Source organism: Synchiropus splendidus, chromosome 6 (genome assembly GCF_027744825.2).
Source record: "Synchiropus splendidus isolate RoL2022-P1 chromosome 6, RoL_Sspl_1.0, whole genome shotgun sequence".
Classification (NCBI taxonomy): domain Eukaryota; kingdom Metazoa; phylum Chordata; class Actinopteri; order Syngnathiformes; family Callionymidae; genus Synchiropus; species Synchiropus splendidus.
The window spans coordinates 9,272,944-9,293,316 of NC_071339.1; the positions used below are offsets into that span (position 1 = coordinate 9,272,944).

At 44.2% G+C, this 20,373-nt stretch overlaps 1 protein-coding gene across 9 annotated transcripts; it reads right to left on the reverse strand.

The window, feature by feature from the left end:
* Nucleotides 1-6: 6 nt before the first annotated feature.
* ip6k1 (inositol hexakisphosphate kinase 1) lies at nt 7-20,219 on the reverse strand. 9 transcript variants are annotated; one of them, XM_053868910.1, is made up of 12 exons: nt 20,032-20,219; nt 14,766-14,853; nt 11,103-11,222; nt 9,901-9,991; nt 8,864-9,098; nt 8,641-8,780; nt 7,228-7,354; nt 5,704-5,938; nt 5,314-5,498; nt 3,473-3,648; nt 2,600-2,833; nt 7-2,341 (listed from the first exon to the last, which is right to left on the reverse strand). In XM_053868910.1, exons 6-12 carry the CDS (start codon nt 8,749-8,751, stop codon nt 1,862-1,864), a joined length of 1,548 nt encoding a protein of 515 aa, XP_053724885.1. In that variant the 5' UTR covers nt 8,752-8,780; nt 8,864-9,098; nt 9,901-9,991; nt 11,103-11,222; nt 14,766-14,853; nt 20,032-20,219; the 3' UTR covers nt 7-1,861. The 9 variants fall into 9 exon arrangements, with proteins under 9 accessions (XP_053724885.1, XP_053724884.1, XP_053724887.1 ...); XM_053868909.1 differs by having other exon boundaries at nt 9,901-9,994; XM_053868912.1 differs by lacking the exon at nt 20,032-20,219 and adding an exon at nt 18,857-19,987 and having other exon boundaries at nt 9,901-9,994.
* Nucleotides 20,220-20,373: the final 154 nt, after the last annotated feature.

A 20,373-nucleotide genomic window follows, 5' to 3' on the forward strand; every position in this document is an offset into this window, starting at 1 on the left:
GCTGAAAACCTTTTAATGTCACGTTCACTGTTCTAACAAAAACAGCCGGGACCGATACAGGGAAGTAGAAACCAGTCTTGAAAATGTTTGTGATTCAACATTGGGTCATGTGGGGACCAGAACCTTCTGGGGTCACCTACAACTAGAGGGCGCTCACGTGCATGCAGATGTTTACAGGTGAGACAAGTGAAGGTCACACACACACAAACTTTCTGCAGCATAATACTGATCAACACGCTCCGTCAGTAATCTTACATGTGACAAGTGACAAAAACACAATGGGTGCTTCAAAGAGAATATTCATATATGTTCTCAGCAGGGGGCAGTGCTGGGCTACTGAGCGGTGATGACTGCACTCCTCTGACTGGCCGGCCATCTGACCAATCGGGTGGTGGTAGGGCAGAGCTGGGTGACAATGAGCCAAAACATTTTAGAAAATTATATAGACTCCTAAAAAATAGTTTTGAACGGTCTTTAATCTTTGAATATAATCTATAATATTTCCACAAATGGAAATACTCTACATCAGAAAAATAAGCTTCTTATTCACATGACACCGGCCCAGCGCTGCAACCACCTCTGCTAAACTTTTCTTCCCTCAACAAATCCCTTATGAAAATAAACTCTCACTGCAGCATTTTCACGAGTTGCCTGGGTTTTTAGGGCTGTTTCAAGTCTTCAGATTTGGTCCCATTACATAAGATGTTACATTTTGTTAATGGGTAGAAGAGCAAATGAGGGCAGATCTTTTTCAGATTTCCTCCCAACAGTGCTGTGATAGACATCAGCAACTCTTAAATTTAATCTGTTCTTATTCATTTACGACAATCTTTGGAAGAATTTATTCTGCAAGTACGGCGAACCTTTTGGGAAAACACTGGAATGTTCCCAGTAGTGGAATCACAAACACGGAAAGCCCAACCCAATGTGAGTTGATCATCTGCTTTAAATTGTATATTTGAAATATATATCCCTTGGTTTTGGCCTGGAGTCTGGTCCACTTTGTCGGTGTGAAATGCAGCACAACTCAGACTCCAGGTCCAGGCTGACTGATCCGGTCCAGCTTCAGACATATAAGCGTGAAAACAGGTGCTGGATAAAGAGATATAACAAAGCACTCAAGAACAATGTTCAAACTCAAAGCTTTAAGACTTCCTGAAAATAAAACTGATTGTCGTGTTGAAGTCACACATCACTCTGAAATAAAACAAACGGGTTTAACAAACCCCCCAGAAATAAAAGCGGTGAAGTTCCGACATCATAAAGGGGCGAGGGTTGTTTATATGTCTGGGAGAGGTCACTGTGGGATTGGCTGAGAGGTTTGCTAGGATATCTGCAGACTTTATTCGGCGATAACTGTCACAGAAAACTCAAGAGGACGCTGTCACAGGACGACGGGTACAAACACGTTGGGTCCAAACTTTCTAAAGACTGCGATGAGGGTCTTCACTGCCCGGCCTGTTGAGGGCGCTGCCCACAAGGCTGACAGAGGCGACCTATTGCTTAACAGGATGTTTTGGGGTGAAACTCTTGCTTTTGGTGGAGACAAGAGGGGGAGTCGGTTGGGGGTGGGGTTTTTAGGAAGCAGTTGTCCCAGTGGTTCTGAGTACAGTTCGGGCGGCAGAGAGGGAATGCATCATGTAACTGAAGGTACTCACTCAAGTGACAGTGTCTGTGAGTTCAGGCGCAGAGCTCCACCCCAGTGCTGCAGAATTTGGTTGCTATAGTAACGGCTCATCTTTGTGTGGCTGACAGACCTCGTGGACTGTTGTTGACTCTTTATTTACAGCCACCGGGGCGTGACCTGCGCCTACTTCAACACCTTGACTGACAAGCGGTGTGTTTGCCGGTGCGTCCCTGACTATGGCAGGTTGTCGTCCCGCAGACTCTCGAGGATCTGGGCCAGGCTCTCTAGTCCGAACACGTAGCCTCTGTCGGGTCCGTCGTGGACCGCAGTGTCGCCCCGGAAGCCTTTATATGTGGAGTGGGCAAAGTCGATCATACGGACATCCACAAGAGGGGGCTGCTGCGCGTGTGAGGTGCTGGAGGAGGGACAGACATTCGAGTTGTGAGATGATGAAGAAGAGAGGTCCGGCTGTTGGGAGGGCGGGCAGTCTGATTTGATGGCCGTGGGCTGCGAGGGTGGCTGTGTTGCTTTTCCGGGTCCCTGAGGAGGCTGCGTTCCTGGGTCCACCGACTGGCTGGAGGCCTTTTCACTAGGCGCTTCCTGGGCCAAAGGTGCTGTGGGTCCAGAGCTGCGGTGGGACACTGAGGGAGTCATTGTGGTCTTCTGAGGGGCTGCATGCTGCGCTGAGGTGGAGGCCACCAGAGACTCCGGGTTCTACAAAGAGCACAACTGACTTATTTCCATCTTAATTGAGAGAAGTTCCTTTCATTTGAGCAAGAAGTCAGAACCTTGCGACCACTGGTTTGATACAGACACCTTCTGCTGTTAGCTGTGGTCAGAGGAAGGAACCAAACACGGGACAGTAGATGGTCCAGGCTCAAACGGATTCTCACAATCAGTGGATGAGACCACACTTGAAAGATACTAGCTGCTGTTCTTCACAATATCATGCACACTATGTTCTGTACTCACCTTTCCCTCATAAATGATGAGCAGCGAAGATGAGTAGAAGCGGTAAGACGCCTGCTTCTCCAGCACGGCCTTCAGGCTGCGAAGCTTATTGAGGATTGGCTCAAAGAGGTCCTGCCTCAGGCCCTTCCCGTTGTGCAAGTACTGGTAGAGAGCCTCGCGGAACCCCTCGATCGACAGGCCGCGGCCGTAGTACTTGTTCCTGCAGAGGTACTGATCCGTGTTCTGCTGGTAGACCTGCGGAGACACAGCAGAACCAAAATGACAAGGTGTCGAAATTTCTTCCTGACAATATTTTTCCCGCGGTCTGAACTCTGCGGCTCATGCTAATGTATGGACTGTTACAGGCTAAAGAGCGTCATGCTGCCAAAATATTGAGGCTCATCACATTAAACCGATGAAATCACAGGCGTTTTATTCACCCAAAAGCGCTCAAAAAGCGGTGTTTTCGCCCTGTGTGTGCCGCTCTGCCAACCGAGCCGATCTCCTGGAGGACCAGAGACAAGAAGCAGCAGCTGACACCAGCTGTGGTGTTGGAACTTGGGTGAAAACAGCACATTTTGAGCACTTTAATGTTGATGGTTCAAGTTCAGAACATTGCCCTGTTTGTTTCATGAGTCAATCTCCATGCTAGATCCCGTCTTCCAAACTAGTTTAGAAGTGATCCTCATGCATTTTTATGCCGGCTCCACCACTGACCTTTGTACAGTGCACCCGTGGCTTATAGACCGGTGCGGCTTATGTATGAGCAAGATCTATTTCCCTCCTTAAATTTAGTGGGTGTGGCTAATGTTCCCGTGCACTCTATAGTCCGACATTTACAGTACAATCCAATGTGTGGGACTCAGTCCCCTCCGCCTCACGGATGACACCCACCTGCATGCCGCACACTCTGACTCCCAGCGTAGCCGATGTGCTCTGCTCACACTTCCTGATCTGTCTGGCAGCCTTCTCCTCGGAGGCGTCGTCCCCGTGCTGCCGTGTCCCCATCTTCAAGTCCAGGATGCAGGGGTAGGAGAAGTGGTGCACCACGTTCTCCAGCAGCAGGAACTCTACAAACACGCAGTTAAGGAACAGACAGAGCAACACCAGTGTTCATCGACTTGCGGTGGCCGCGCATGATGTGGACTCACTCGACACTGACAATGACACTGCTTCACGGCATTCAGTGATGGTGTGAGAAAATGATACAGCTTTGGGGTGACCTTTAGAAAACTGGTGGAGGATTGAATGTTTAGTGAGCTCATCTGAAGAGGGTGGAGACATATGAAATCCACTAAGATGTTCTGACAATTGTGTTTGTCTCATAAAGCTGTGTTTCCCAGAATCCCTCTATCGTCCCAGCAGATAAGTCTATCCACGCATCTGGACAGACTCTCTCCAAAATGAAAGCTGACAGGAGCGCTTGGTTATGTTTCCGAAGACTGTGGTGTCAGCTGTGTTCCTCTGAAGTGCTGCATCAAAACACGACCTTTCACCCCACGATCGTGTTTCACATCCAGCACCTGGCTCTTGTTGTTGCAGCACATCCTCATCACCATCAAAGCTACACAGCTAAAGTGCCTTTGTCCAGTGTGTTTTCATATTTGAATAGAAGCTCAGAGATGCAAGGTCTCATGAAGCATGACAAATTTACACAACATTTTCTTCCTCACAAGACGGCTGCTTGCTCTGAGACATGAAACCAAGCTGGTGTTTTATGATTAGCCATGTGATCCACATTTTCTGATGCACTACAGTCCATCTCTCTAACCACGACAGGATGGACTGGTGGTTCATGAAGACCCTACACAGCCATGTGCCACACAAAAGAAACGGTTTAAATTGAATGACCTCCCAAATGCTAACGCAGCTGAAGCTCAAGTTGCATTGAGTTAAACAGGGTTACATGAAATCAACAGTATGTGAAAGAGCATTTGATGTGCCAATATCGCTGCAGACAGCTTATAGGAAATGTAGCAGACAACCCAACTAAGTTGAATTGCTGGGTACAGTTGGTCATCAAGCTCGAACGCTAGTGTGACACAAAACTAGCATAGCAAAAGTGTTCACATTTCTAAGTTCAAGGGGCTTTTGTGTTTTGGCCATAGACTTGATCCCACCTGGAGAGCTGCACCTTGCTCATCCTTGGAAGCTCTCCGGGGTGAGCTTCTCACCTCAGGCGACTCAGCGCCAGATGCCGGGAACTACGATAGACAAGGGGGATTTTCACACTGCGGATTTTGTCTTGGGTGATCCACGTCTCAAGGAATTTGTCATCAGCCGGGCAACACTGGGAGAAGCGATTCACCCCCTGCTGTGCAGGCTCGCACCACAGAGCTTCAGGTGATGTCACTTTTTTTCACTCCTCAGCTGGTTTGCCTCCGCCGCTGCCACCATCAAGACAGTGAAGACAGTTACTGGAGTTTGTGAGGTTGTTTTTGGAACAATCTTGTCCACCAGACAGTGATCAGAATAGTCATGCTGTACATAAAGTTTCCGACGTCGAGCGGAAAGTCGCCTGAAGAGATGCAGCTCTTCAGGCAGGATGAAGTCAGCGGCCAAAACCGGATTCACTTGTGTTCACGTTAGACTTGTGAGCTGAATTCACTTTGTCTTGAACTGAGAACTGAAGTGAATGTGACTAAAATGACACCTACAGACAGAGGTGCAATATGCAGTGCTGAATGGATGGGAAGATTAAAGTGTCTGGGCTTGGCCTCTACGGAAAAGGATACTGAAGAGTTTGCGGTCCTTGGACTCGGACCTCATGCGGCTCAGCTGTTGTTTGTGGCAGCGAAGGCTCCAGGGATTGTGGCTGATCTTCTCCGAACTCACGCCACTGTTCCAGTCCAGCATCTGGAAGGGGACGTCCGAGTGGATCTTGGACTCCAGTCTGGGACTCTTGAGCTCAGTCAGAGTGCTGCATGAAGGAAGAGAGATGGAGAACCCAAGGCTGAAGCTCCATCCAAGAGTATTTTGGAGCAGCATGAGACATTACAATTGTGACACTGAGCTCTCACCAGCACATCCACCAGAAGGCAAGATCACACTCATGTGTTTGACTCAAATGTTGAGCCCAAGGCGCAACATAAACTAGGTAAACTCTAAGGCACATGAAACCTTACCTGTCAAAGCTGTCCGAGTCTTGCACCTCCCTCTTCTCCGATCGCTCCTCCTTGTACTCCGTGGACGGGGAGGAGCGGTGGAGGCTGCGTCGGGAGTGCTTCCTCCTGGGCTGCTCTCTCTCAGGGGGATTCTCCGGCTCTCCAGAACCCCCCTCGGTGCTACTTTCCCCGTAAGGATACGCAACCAGGTTGATGTATCCGTCAGAGTCGCCTTCGAAGCACACCAGCACCACACCTGGCCGGACAAGAACATGCCATGAGTCCAGCCGGGTATTCACTCAGATTTCCCAAATTCATTCCATTATCACACTAATAACAGTTACGATTACTTTTATTAACACTTTTTACACCGCTGCTGTTCACAACTGCCATCTAATACTAGTGCTGCTGTTTCCACTACCACGATACTACAAATACTTCAACCACTACCTCTTCTTGCACTCCTTCTAGCGCAACTAATACCATTTCAACATCTTTCACTGTGGCTACCCAAGTACTGCCAAAACGTTGTCTAGTACTCCAGAATAACTACTACGACTCTCATGCTTCTACCACTATTATTATTGTATTACTACTAATGCTATTACCTCCAGCAGATGCCTTGTCTGTTTACGTGCAATTTTCAAGCGACTGTGAAGTATTTTCAATTGAATACTCAAGAAGCTAAGTGAGTCGCCTCATCAACGGAGCAAAAGAGACATCACTTTCAGGGTCAAAGGAGCTCGGGAGCAGTTGCCAACATGTTGTTATTGAATCAGCAGGACAATGATGGCGGTCATGTTCCACTACAAGTGGGACGGTCCGGCTATAAAACAGTGCCCCTCTCACAGAGACCTTTCACAACACCAGCTGTAGGAAGTGCAGTAGACATTGCTGAGGACACACTCGCACCATGTCTGCTTGACCACCTCACAAATATCCTGACGTTTTGTTACCCATCCAATTGATGTTGAAGTATAACTGCAGTCAACTCTCGTTACAAATGGACCTGATTGTTAAATGAATGCAGAAAAACAGTCTTCACAGAAACAGTGACCGACCAGTGTTTCTCAACTGCTAAGACGTTAGTGTTCGTTTCCTCTGTGTGACTGTGTTGTAGCAACACTGACGAAGAACAGAGCAAATGGTCTGCTTCCTTGGCTCTCATCTACAGTCAAGTTTATTTTAAGAGTCATTTCACCTAAGACTGAGTGGACACCACTCTGATCACAGAAGAAACGGCAGAACAGGTTTGGAGAGCCTGTCTCCAGGTTTACTGAAGCAAAATATAAATACCAAGATGTTGCAAACAAACCCTCTAACCATTGCTATCATTTTAAATACCTGCTTTAACCCCAAAAATACCTGCCTTCAGTTCAATTTAAGACTTTAATTTTGTGTTACTCAAGATGAATTTTCACAGTACACATGCTGTTTTTGTAGGAGTGGAGCGGAGCTGAATTATGAATGAGATCCAGTATCAATTTCAGCATTACTGAGGAGGGTGTGGTTATGGTCGCCAAAGGAAGGCTGGACGGTGCTGACCTTTATATTCCGGGGTGAACTCCTTCATCTCAGGTGGCAAAGACTCATAAAAGCGCTGCTCTCTGCTGATTAGGGGCTTGCAGACGGTGTGATCATCGTAGCGCATCATGCTAGTGTGTCCGCCCACCTGCACCAACACACACACACACACAAAAGTACAAAAATAAATATACACACACTGAAACATTTTCTGCCAGACAGCATGAAGTGAGATGACTATGTTTTAAATCACCATTCCTGATTGTAATCCCAAACTTGTACTCACGTGCCAGATTAATCTCAAAATACCATCCAGTTTTTTTAATTCAATTTTCTTCAACTTATAATACAAGAACAATATACAAACTAAAACAAACACAAGATAAAAACAAGAACAGCAATAATGATTAAAACATTAGGGAAAAAGGACTAACAACTGTTACCGTTTACTTTTTCACAAAAATAAACCCAACCCACAAACAAACATACAAAAAGAGACAAGTAGAAAAACTAAACGAATGGCAAAAAGGTATCAGCGACTAGAACTATAAAGTAATCTAGTATAAAGGTAAGAGTCTTTCCAGCAGGTTTTAAAACAAGCCCCAAACCCTGTCAAAGGTAGGGGGTTGTCACGCTTCCATTTAAGTAGAATTATTCTCCTGACAAGTCGGGTCGCAAAGTAACTATGGCTTGTTTTACAGACAAGGACTGAGAAGGAGATTTTAAGATTCTAAACACGGCAGTTCATGGAGTGGTTGGTACATCTTCACCTGCAAAATCTGCAATGCGAGATATAATGTTAGAGCTCTCCACCCAAAAGGGACCAAGGACTGGGCAAAGCCAGAACACGTGTCTAAGATTGGCAGGTGATTGGTGACATCTGTCGCAGTTCTGGGACATACCATCGTATCGTCTTGCTTTTGTGTAATGTACCCGATGTAATATTTTACATTGGATAAGACTGTGTCTAGCACAGTTAGACGATTTATGTACACGTCTCAAAACATCTGTCCACATCTCCTCAGAGAACGCTATGCCCAGATCCTTCTCCCATCGTCATGAATAAATGTTTAACTGTCCTGATGCCACAATTGTAACAGATCATAAATCCACCATCAATGAAGGAGGGAATAAACGTATGATTTGTGATTAATGGTGCCTCTACGGAGGAGAGTTGAAGGCCAAAGTCGCGTTTTAATCGAGTTTAGGTCTTAAGTGAGGTTTTCACAATAATTGACTTTGTGTAGGGGGACAAAGCAGACTTTTGAATATAAAACAACATCAACAAACATGCCTTCAGTCTCTCCACTGAGGAGTAAGGAAGCAGAAGCAAACAACCATCTTGGAGATCGCGCTGCAAAACCTTCTGGACCAGTTTGTGTGTTCAGCTGTCTTTCACTTTCAATCCATTAAGAAAAACTGGTATGCTCTCACCTGGTGGATGAAGGGCTCCAGCGAAACCCCTCCAACACGAGACCGCAGTAAAGCCCCTCCCCCCGTCCCCTGAAGCTTATTCTCCATGTTGATTGAGTGAGGGAGGCACATGGCTCCTGGCGGACGAACCGCACCTCCTCCTACGGAGAGCAGAGCCTTATTTACAGTGGCTATAACCAGTAACCATTTTTGGAGATCCATTACTCACTGGCACTGGTCTTACCTGGGGCATGAGCTCTGCTGTGTGGCGATGGGGACGGGGGGGCACAGGGCACCACGGGCTGCGGGGAGCGCACGCCGGCCCCTGGGGGAGGCGGCGCCAGACCGAAAAACCACCTCGCACAGCCTTCGATCAGAGCACTCCAATCCACCGCCGAGAGTCGAAAGACCGAACCAGTGAAGGGGATGGGAGAGAGCAGACTAACGGAGAGACGGTTGGAAACCAGGGTCACCACTTCCTGTCAAGGAGCAAGCAACATGATTACAAGGTGCAGGTGCTTCTCACCTTACAACACACAGTGAGATCTGTTCACAAGCCAAGCAGTACCTTGTCGAAGTGATTTAAAACTCACTCAGCGTAGAGGTGTATGTCATGACAGATTGCTTAGCTTTTAAAAATCAGGCAAGGCAACAAACAACAGGCACAAGAACTCAAAGTGTCCTAATTTCTATCAGGCTGTGGATGTGCATCATATAATGCTCCACTACTTGGTCCTCAATGACCAAAAATGGCTGCTCGTCTAACACCATGAATTCCATGGTGGTTCCCTTGTTGTAGCTTTGTACTTCTCACCACTCAATAGAACCAACAACACACCACAGACTGTTTGCGAGTGCTGACTAGCTTTAGCTCCAACAGTTTCAAATACTGTATTGTGAGCAGGTGGGGAGTGGAAGTGACAAATGAGATTTGTTGTGTTGATAGATCTAACTGTGGTCCCTCCATGACTTGTCAGCTTTGCATGACTCGCATATTGCAATCCTCTTCAACTGTGTACTAACTCCACACTGGCAACATTGAAACAGACTGACACGTGTGTTTCCTACGGTCCGGAAATGCATCATGACCGTGGGAAGTCGGTCGTGCTGCCATGTGTTTTGGTTAGCAGCTTTAATAAAGGAGTCGTTTCAACATAAAAACGTGGTTCCTGCATCACGACAATTTGTTTGCTGGAGTGAGCAAAGGAATGTGGAACATAATATTGGTAGATAGGAACAGTTTAACAATGTTGGTGGCAATTGATGGGCCAGCATTCCTACCTCAGAGTTGCCTTAAGAATCAAATGTGTGCGAGTAGCTCTGTGTACTTGTGAAGCCTCAGCAGCTCATTACTGCCATACACTGGTTTGGACTGCTGGACAGACATAAATGGGAAAAAAAGAAAAAAACTATTAGAGTAACTGGACAGTAGCCTACTCCATGGACAATACAACATAAACAATTGTGAACAACCATCAATGAAGTTCATCCAAATGTCTAGGCTTGAATCCTAGTGGCAACTTTATGTCCTCTCTCCTCCGTCTGTGTTATTTAAGTCCTAAACTTTCAGACAGATTGTTGGTCCTGTGAAAGTCATGGGTGCACCAGCATCTCACGCAAGCTGAGATCATTTCCAACCAAATGAGAAGGTAATGAAAGTAGGAAAAAATAATCAACCACTTGACTGACAGAGATGAGCTCAAAGATGACAATTAACAGTCTAAAAGCTTACTTCTCAACGCTGTCTCAACTATCCAGATTTTTCTCGCCCTCACAGTCATGAAGAGGAAGTTGAACAGAGTGTGGAAATATATGCATGGGAGCGTGGTTCTAAAGAAGACTCTTGTGATTCGAGACATGGAACAACAAAGTCATTAAAGTGTAGTGTCATAGTCAACAAAGACACAGGAGCATTTTAGGCAACAAAGACCGTCAGCAGACAAGAACTCAGAGTCTTCAACTCTGTATGCTCTATCTTCGTCTCGGCTAAGGTGGCCTCAACGACACTACCTAGCATCAGGAATAAAACAACGATCTGCACTTATGGACTGCTAGTTATCAGTGTTGAATACATTTTATGTCCATTTTAGAACCGCTACCACTTAGTTGTGCAAATATGAAACAGAGCTGGTCGATGGTGGCTTTCTTATGCTACTAATAGAAGAAAATGTGCAAAAAATATGAAATATATTGAAGCTTGTGCGTGGAAAAAGAACATAAAATTCCAGCTGTTGCACCTTCAATTTAGGCCACGATTAACGTTTGTTATTGTGGTCAACACCATCTTAATCAAAGCACAATTGATACACAAAATGAGTCAGGATAAACAGAATTTCACTTCACTGATCTCCATTTGTGAATGGAGAATCAAAAAGATGCACGCTTCAGGGATAACAAATACATGCATTAAAATTCTATATAATGCAGAGAACACCTACAGTGGAACCTTGCTTTAATTTCAAATGGCTTTCATTGAAACTCACCACTTTATGTCTTTCATCTGGCTCAGAGGTGGTCAGGATTCAGAAAATAGACTAAAGCGATGATGTGGCTGTGACAGACCACCAGATGGATCTCTCACCAACGGAAAGCCTTTCTGAGTCCTGCAATAAAGACAGAAATGACACTTCAAAAATACTAGCATTGACAGAACTGTCACTGACTTGGCCAAAATGCAATATCAGCATGATCAAGAGGATTTCATACACATTATAGGGTTGGATGTTCTGTAGAGGAATGAGATGAGATCCATCCACAGTCGGAGGAGTTCAAGCACCTGGAGATCATGTTCAAGAGTGAGGGGAGAACACGAGATCGTGATCGTTTGTTGTGGTGAAGAAATATCTATTTGGGAACTAAATGTGAAAATTTGAACCCCAAATTCTGATTTGTCACAATACTAAATCTCTCAAAAATGGCTGCACTTTGTGAGACTCTCCACATCTCTCCTCTCTGCCTTTTCTCAATTCCTGTCTCTGTAATCTCATCAAGCACATTAATGCAGCCACACGATGAGTCATCACCCCCTGAAGAAGAGGAAAAGGAGTGGTGCAGCAGTGACGTCACAGAGCGAGCGCCTTCGACGATAACAACAGTAAACAGATGCTGCCGAGGCCAAGGTGCGAGTTAATAATGACGTGGTTACACAGACTGACAACTGCTTTAAATAAGGGAATATTAATTCAGTACTCATTTTGCATATTTAATAGCAAGGTCCGGCGAACAGCAGTTCTGTCTGGTTCAAATGGGTCACACCATAAAAGCACAAACACATCATTAAGTAAACATTGGAAAAGAGCAAAACTGTGTCCCATAACTATATGGTACTGGTCTCACTGGTCCTCTTACCTGACTCCTGCACCAAACAGTCTTGTCAAGCTAACTGAGAAACACACACCTGCAGAAAATGTAATTACAGATGACAACTACGATTAAGGTCTGTTTAAGTCAGCAGATTACATCGGTTCTGTTCTTGACTGAGTGAAGATGACAGAAGACTTTCCACTAAAAATTCCACTTGGCTCAGCAACACTCTGTCTGGCATGCTCTTCTGGCGATGGTAGTGAGTCATGAGAGTGCAGAAACATGGATGGGAGTTACGGAACTAAGCGCGTTTTTCACCCCTCACAAGAATCAGAAAACTGGTCCATGGATGTAGTGTGGACTTTTTTCATAGAAACTCCCAACTAATTTATGAGCAGGAGACTTGCTCCCAATAATCCAGCTCCACGCTTCAGATGACAGGTTAGCGACCCTGTGAATTGAGTGAGACACTGTGTGTCGTCAATAAATACATGTCAATGGCAGGCCCTCGATCTCCGGTCGATCGACCAGGTCTTATGAAGAGCTTGAGAAGAATGTGACATGAGCTGTGAGCCAATCAGCTAAGAGGATCTGTGGGGATGGGGGAAAAAAAAGCCGACATCATGAGCCATCACTGGAACAAAGCTCTGTGATTACTACCGGCTCCGTGACAGTGTGCGTCTGATTAAGCTGCTATTTCTGAGCAAAAGCGTATCCTGTGTGTGTGAGTGAGTGTGTGTGTGTGAGTGTGTGTGAGTGTGTGTGCCTCTTCACTAGCAAGTCAGGGAGTGAGCCAGTTAAGCTCAGCCAAGAATATATATGAGTGTATTGTTGGGTGACTCATACACTTGGTTTGAGTCGTGGAATCTGTGGTAGAATCAAGATGAAGTAGGGATGCACCGATCAGGATTTTTTAAAAAACTCTAAATTTGTTGGTCTTGACTTTCCATTCCGTTTTGTGGAATGGAAAGAAGTGAGACTGAGCGAGCGACGGTGATTTTGAGCGGGCATTTGTCACACTTGGAGCGAGCAGCAGAGACGTTGAAGGCGTGCGTATGTGACATTGAGGATTATTTTGAGAGCAAAAAAGGTGATGTGAGCACAGAAAAACAAGTTTTGAGTGTACAGTAACCAAGACACAGTTGTATAAGTCACTGGCAGAGATCTAGCTCCATATTTCACTGCCTGTTTATGAAAGTACACCATAGTTAGAAACACATAGAAACACATATAAGGAAAGAAATGGATGAAAAGTACGAGTCAAATATTGAAATCAGAGACAAATAAGGGGGTATGTAGACGTGAAAACCATCCACGTTATAGTTGGACACTCAGCCGAGAAGAGCAATTCATCCGTCACAATCTCAAATCTCATCTGTCATCAGGCGACCACAACAAAACCACCTCAACAGGTGCTTCATGAGAGGGCATTCATCATCAGCGCCTGAAACCTTCCAGTCAAGGCCAATAAAAGGTGAGCAGTTATGTAAGAGTCGTTCATCAGGGCCAGTGGAAGGGTCAGCCACAGGGAATCTTTGATTTGGCTGAGTTTCCGCAGCCAAAGTCGTCATTGCTCCATTTTAAATAAACACTTCACAGTTGAGTGCTTAAATGCGTTCAAACAAACGGAGTGAATTATTGTTCAGGGTGACTTTCTAAACTATTGTCAAAACTGTTGACTGAATGACATGGACAAAACTTCACCTCTTGATATTGCATGCCAGATACCTCAATATCGAGACGATATGGGCTTCCAAGATCAGTTGACAGGGAGAGCTAACACACAAGCTCCCTGAGCAGTCCTTTGGACCGCCGTGAGCAACCTGTCATCCATCGGCTGTGGCGACTGCTGTAACAGTTTATTAGCGTTTAAAACAGTGATGGGAATTTTGGAGTGATGGGAACAAGTTGCAAAATTAACATTATAGAGTGGAAAATGAGTAAAATTAAAAAATAAAAAAGTAGAGATAAAAGCCTTTCAATTGTGTTTGAAATGCATTAATTATTACATATTTGTTAAACTGAATAATAATGTAATATATTCCAAATATACTGTATATATAGAATCTCCGAATTTAATAAGTAAACTAACGCTAACTAAATCACATTACACCACTGAAGGCGGTGGATATCACAGAACTTAAAGCAACTTTTACAAATATTTATTCTTTCCCAAACGGATTGACTTAATTTTGTCCACTTGGGTGCCACAGACGATACTGTTACTTTTTTCTCAGTTTCACCTGAATAGCCTATGGTCTCTGAACCCTGCACTGCAATGATCCTCTCTCTCTCTCCTGTGTGGAACTGTGCCGCATCTATCATCCCTTCCTCCCAATTGACTCATGCATACATATATTTTGACTAACAGGTGCAACTTTAAGAGCAATCAGCCAGCTCTAATGGTTCACTTCATAGTCAGGTCTTCTAGTTTCAGTTTGTTCCATTGTGTACGTTGTGGTGCCACTTGGCGAATGATGATCTTCAGCATTAGATTTTCCGTATCGTGTGTATGTGTGTATGCAACAACAGCACAATGAGCGCTGGAGATGTTGGCGGCGGACCCTGGCTGTACATTGCAGGATAAGTGGGAAGATTTGTTTTCGTGATGTTAATATACTACTAAGTATTTTTTTAACTAATTATTGACATGTTTGTTAAGAAATGAATCATAGCATGGTTGTTAGTTGCTTCTGATGCTTAACTGGTGCTGAATTGCACTGGCAACGTCTCGTGTGGTGTTTCATTTGACAAAGAAAAAAACAATGAACAGATGACAAAAGTTTGAGTGAGAGGGCCTGAACAATCACTGAAATAACTCATCGAAATACAAGTGAACTTACATCAGAGGGAGGACATCTGCTGCCAGGACACAACTTTTGCTGAAGACTTGACTTATCTCTCTTCATTGATGGGTGCGACGGCATTTGACTGTCAAAAGAAACAAAAGAAACAAATTCAGCGTTGGCAAAAGCACAGCAGTCTAGAAGCTACTGGCTGACAGATGACCCGCAGCCTTGAGTTGAGGTGTCTTTAAAAAAAAAATACATTTAAAAAAATACTGAAGGAAAAAGAGGCGCACGGCAGGGTGCTAGGAAAGGCAAGTTCATCATCATAATGTGATATCTCAGCAGTTTCTTTGTGCTTTTGCTGAGTGGATGCTTTTATGTTCAGAGTAGCAAATTCTCACCAACTAATGCTAAATAAGGGAGCAAACAGCCAGGACTGAATAATTCAGAAACAACTGAAGAAATTGCTGTCATGATTAAAGGAGGTTTCCATGTTTAAGTCAAAGTGAAATGAGATATTTCATTTGGTGAGTCAATTATAATTGTCCAAATTGTGAAAATAAAAAATAATAGAGACTAAAGTACACCAATAACTTATAGATTTAATTTGTATTTAATTTAACTCTGGAACAGAAAATAATGTTTTCCACAGAAATACTGGAATTGAAGAACAAATGAAAAGCAAAACTCTAATTACGTAAAAGTTGATAAATAAAACGCTTTCAGTGAAACAACAACAAATTTAAAAATAACTTAACCTAACCTAAAAATAAAAACGTGACTATGTAGTAGGAATAAAATGAATTATTCCGCCAAATATGATTGCTGTGAAAAGAGATGAGGAGAGAAGCCAAAGTCTATGAAGCACTGACAAACTTTTGAGGTTGAATTTAAGATAACATGACAAAGTAACCAGTTCCTTGTCTTTCTCGTGCAGTCCTGCATGGTTGAAACCCCAAATACACGCGCCAGTCTGCAAACACAAACAAGCATGAAAGAAGACAGCATGCACACAATTGCTGCCCACTTCCCCTGGCAGCAGCCACAACGCTCTGTTGAGTGAGGCAACAGATCAGCCCAAACAACCACCAGGACCTCACATGTCTTCCATCTGGGCTCTTCGCTCAAAACAAAACTGACTGCGGTGTCAACGTGGTAAATGACATTCACTGTGTCATGTCGATAAGTCACACTCACAAACTGTCTGCTCGGTGAGCTGTTGCTGCCATTATCAGGTTTGTATCGAGTCGGCTTCCTGACCGCATCACTTTTCATCTTTCCTCTTAAGGGAGCAGCGCAAATTACACCGACAAGTAAACTTAAAACTCGGCCGAGGAAACTGGTGATACATATGACACCACAGGAGTGACAAGGGCTGAAAGATCGTTGCCATATCCATAGATATTTGAACAATGAATAAATCCCTATCCAGGGTTCTCTGCATTTTTTTAAACTGTGGGGAAAGAACAGACTACCAGGCCCAGCTCGCTCAACTCCACAGTTTCCAGAAAGCCATCTGAAAGAGCCTGACTTAGAAGGCAGAAGGAGAAACATGCATTAATCTGCTGCCTGTTACAGAAAAGAGAATGTTGCAGACATAGATGCAAACTTTGGTTCTCCATTGACCTGGTCACACAACCCACCTGACTACCACAAAACAGTAGAGCTTCATATGCCGATAAAATCACAAAACAAATCCATGTCTAGCAACATGTGAATGCAAAATACATGGACTGAGACCTGGTAAAAGTTAACTGAAGCACACATCCTGTGCTCCACACTTAACCAACTTCCCCATCAGTAGAAAATGCAGAATTAAATAAGCAGTATTATTTAAGTTGTAAATGTTTCAGTCGCCGCACTTTCAGAGACATGTTGACGGTGGTCTATTGCTAAGTGAGGCCTATTTGATTAAAAAGAAACAGGAAAACAACAGAGAAACCGCACCATACCCCTACTTCAAAAACATCTTTTTTTATTTGTAGTAAATCTGCACATTAATCCATTGACCGCACTCGCCAGATGAGCCTTGTTTACATTCTACTGAAGTCAGCAGAGCACAAGAGAAAGTTTGGACTGAAGGAGAAGGCTCAGGAAGGAAGAGGAGACGGGACTTCAGCACAAAGGAGAAAACTTCATCATGTCCACTGAGCAGGACCGATTCAGTGTAAACAGGATGCTGGGTGTCTACTCAGCAGCTTCAGGAAACTCCCAACGCAAAGCGTGTTTACAAAAAATGGTGGACCAGAGATCCGTGAGTAGATAGAAGGAGATGCCAAAACCCTGAAAAGCATAGATTCGAGGATATGATTGTCTAAGAAGGTGGAACGCTGTCAACAAATAGCACTTTCCTCACTGACCAATCTCCAACTCCCTTCACCCCTACCACACCCACATTTTAGCCTTAGCAACAGCCAAAGCAGCAACCCCTACTTCAGGAGTCCCCCTAGACACAAGGTCTCAATAAGACTCCTTCTTCAGTCGGACGGCTTCCCTGGCATCTGGTGTCCACCAAGATGTCCATGTGTTAGCGCCCCATGAGCCACCAATGACCTTTATGCCACAGATCTCCACTGAAGCCTCATGCCGGCTTTGACCACCGACCACTCATGCACAATGCCCCCAACCTCCATGCAGGATGCAGGAGAACGCTTCCCGGAGGTTTGAGTAGAAAACCCCTCTGACAGTTTCATCCACCAGATGTTCCCAGTTCACCCTCACTACTTGTTTGGGTTTACCTGGTCAGTCTAGAGGCTTCCCCTGCCATCGGAACCAACTCACCACCAGATGGTGATAACTTGACAGTTCTGCGCCAAGACCCCACCAAGGGCCTCCAAGAAGGTTGAATACTCCGAGCTACTGTTCGTCGCATACACACAAACAGAGTTTTGCCTTCCTTGAGATGTTTACCACAGCTCTTTCAGGCTGTGCCTGGCCTGGTTATGTTGGTCACTCAGCCACCAGACACTTGCCGATGGGCAGAAACACTGCTACAAGACTATTTCTACTCCCAGCAAGGCTGTTGTAAGGGGCATTGTGACAGATTCAAACTGAAAATTACTAGTGCACCACAAATCTCACTAGCAATCTTCAAGAACTCTTTACTTCTCTAAAATAAGTTTCAATTACCTAATATTTGTTCAGCAATCTTCAAAGATGAATTTCCTATCCCATATTTTTATTTGCAATGAATGTAAAAAGCAGACCGGTGCTGCAGCTGCAGCATCTGAAATGTACTAACCTCAGAATATGAAAATCTGGAAATACCAAATACCAGAAGGAACTTGGGGTTAATAGCTAAATGTTGAAAAGTGGCAGCCTTCAACAGAGGTACGGATTTGCCAGGGGAGCCACTGACCAGTTTGAACTTTACAGAGAGCAGTTAAAAATAAACAGCAGGCTGCAAGATTCTGCTCTGACCAGAAGACAAGTTACTTCCAAGCAGCAGAAAAAAAAAGCATGTTTTCTCTTAAAGCATTCTGAGAGTAATGTAATTACACTTGATTACAGCACAGCCACAACTAGAGGCTTGGTTGTACCACAATTAGTGGATGAGCTCTTTAATGACAAGCTAGTGTTCTTAATTGCCCTGGAGAAAGACAGTGACCGAATAAATGATTCCTTCGTGGGAAAAAGCAGCTTATTCTCAGAGGGCAGTGCACACAATCGTGAAAACGCCATTCATTTTGTAAAACATTTACAACATGCTCAGATATTTTCATACGCTAGCAGTCAGTCCGCTTAAATTCCAATTTGTGGAAGTTTGAGTCAATTCTGAAATGCTTAAAAAAAAAAAAAAAAAACGTATCTAAATGTACTAACCTCAGTATACGCAAATCTGGAAATACCAACACATGGGTGCATGTGGAATTCATCCTGATGCAGCATTTTGACCAAAATTGCTGAGACTAGGCAACATATGATTTCTTGAAGTGACTAATAAATGACACATTGTGAAGAAATAAACTAAACTCGATATGACATGCAATCTCCCACTTCTGGTCTCAACTCAACGTCTCAACTTGTGTGCAAATTGTGTTCCATTACTTCAAGGGCATAACTTGGGGTTAATAGCTAAATGTTCAAAATGTTCAGCTTTTAATTCATTCACACAGGCGTAAGATGCGAAAAAAATATATGCTTACATTTCTCATCCAATCCCAATATTGAGGCATGCCTGGTCTTCTGAAAATGGAATCTGTCCAGACTGTAATGTTGTTACTCGGCACAAACATACATAATCTTTCTAAACACCCAACCATCCCCTTGGACAACAACAAACCCCATCTGACGCAGCAGCGTCAACAGTTGCGCCACGACATCATGAGTTTATTCAGAAATTTTCCCCCACAACAGTGATACGTTGCTTGTTTGTATTCATAGAATAAAACCAAACTTATCTTTAAATACATAAATGAATTAATGCTGATGGGATTTTAATGTGATACTAAATAGTTCACCATTGACAATAAAGCAAATAAACAACACAAAAACAAAGACATATCTTTTATCGCCTCACGTCCTAATTACAACAATGTATTCGCAGTTGACCGCTTGAGTTAAGTAAGCAAGGGTCATCGGCTACTGGAAGCAATCTCGTGAAAGGTCGCCATCCAGTGCCACACAGACACAAACATGAGTGTAGTAACTCATGTTTGGAAGTGTGCCATTTACATTTTTGGTCCTATTACATCTACTGAACACATCCATCATGTCTGCCTAAGCAGTGTAATACAGTTTGTTGGTGCCAGACTCTGCTACATCATCAACAAACCAACACTGCTACACACTCAAGCAAGCAACCAGAACCAGAACAGGCACATTGGATCTCACGGAAGCAAGATGTGAAACAGTCATAACCATGTTGTGAGCAGCTCCAAAACACAGACGAAGAGTTCTATCGCGTAACAACAATCAACTTGGTAAACCAATTAAGGCAAAGTCGGATTATTTTAAAGACTCGATCCACAATAGTAACTACATTATTGACCTTGGTAGAAGTGGTAATATAGGAGGCAACTCAGAAAGATACCTTCTCATGTTACGAGCTGTCAGTACTGGTCAGCTTATTGACCTTAGCTTGTCACGGCAGCTAGCCGCGTTAGCTTCTGTTTCTAATTCCTGCAACACATTGCGACAATTCAAACTGGGTTCGCGTGTAGCTGAATATTCCGCGTTAATGTCCCGCCTGCTCGGTCCCAGACTCCGGTGAAAAACACCGAGTCTCAGCGCGAACTGCCGTTTAAGTAGCCTCGCGTGCTAACGCTGGCTAACAGGCTAATGTGACGGTTTGATGCTGAGCGTCACAATAACAACATACCGTTAGGTCCGCTCCGCTGGGGTCACGGCACGGCTGTTCCGAAAACCGTGGAGACGCACGGATGTCGAGTCATGGTTTTCCAAAGTCGTCGGCGTTGGAGGAAAAAAAATCTAGTTGGCTAACGTCATTACAGTAAAGCTAACGGAGCTGTTTAGGTTTGACTGTTCGTTTCAATTAGATGCGCTCCTGTCGCCATCTATAGGCAACAAGTTAAATTGCATCTCAATGGTTCGAACGTGTTCCCCATTCGCCAATACTTAATACTTGTTTGTTTTGTGAGGATTCAAATTAGATAATACAAAACCACTTCATTTTCAAATCTTTTATTGTATGAAACACTTT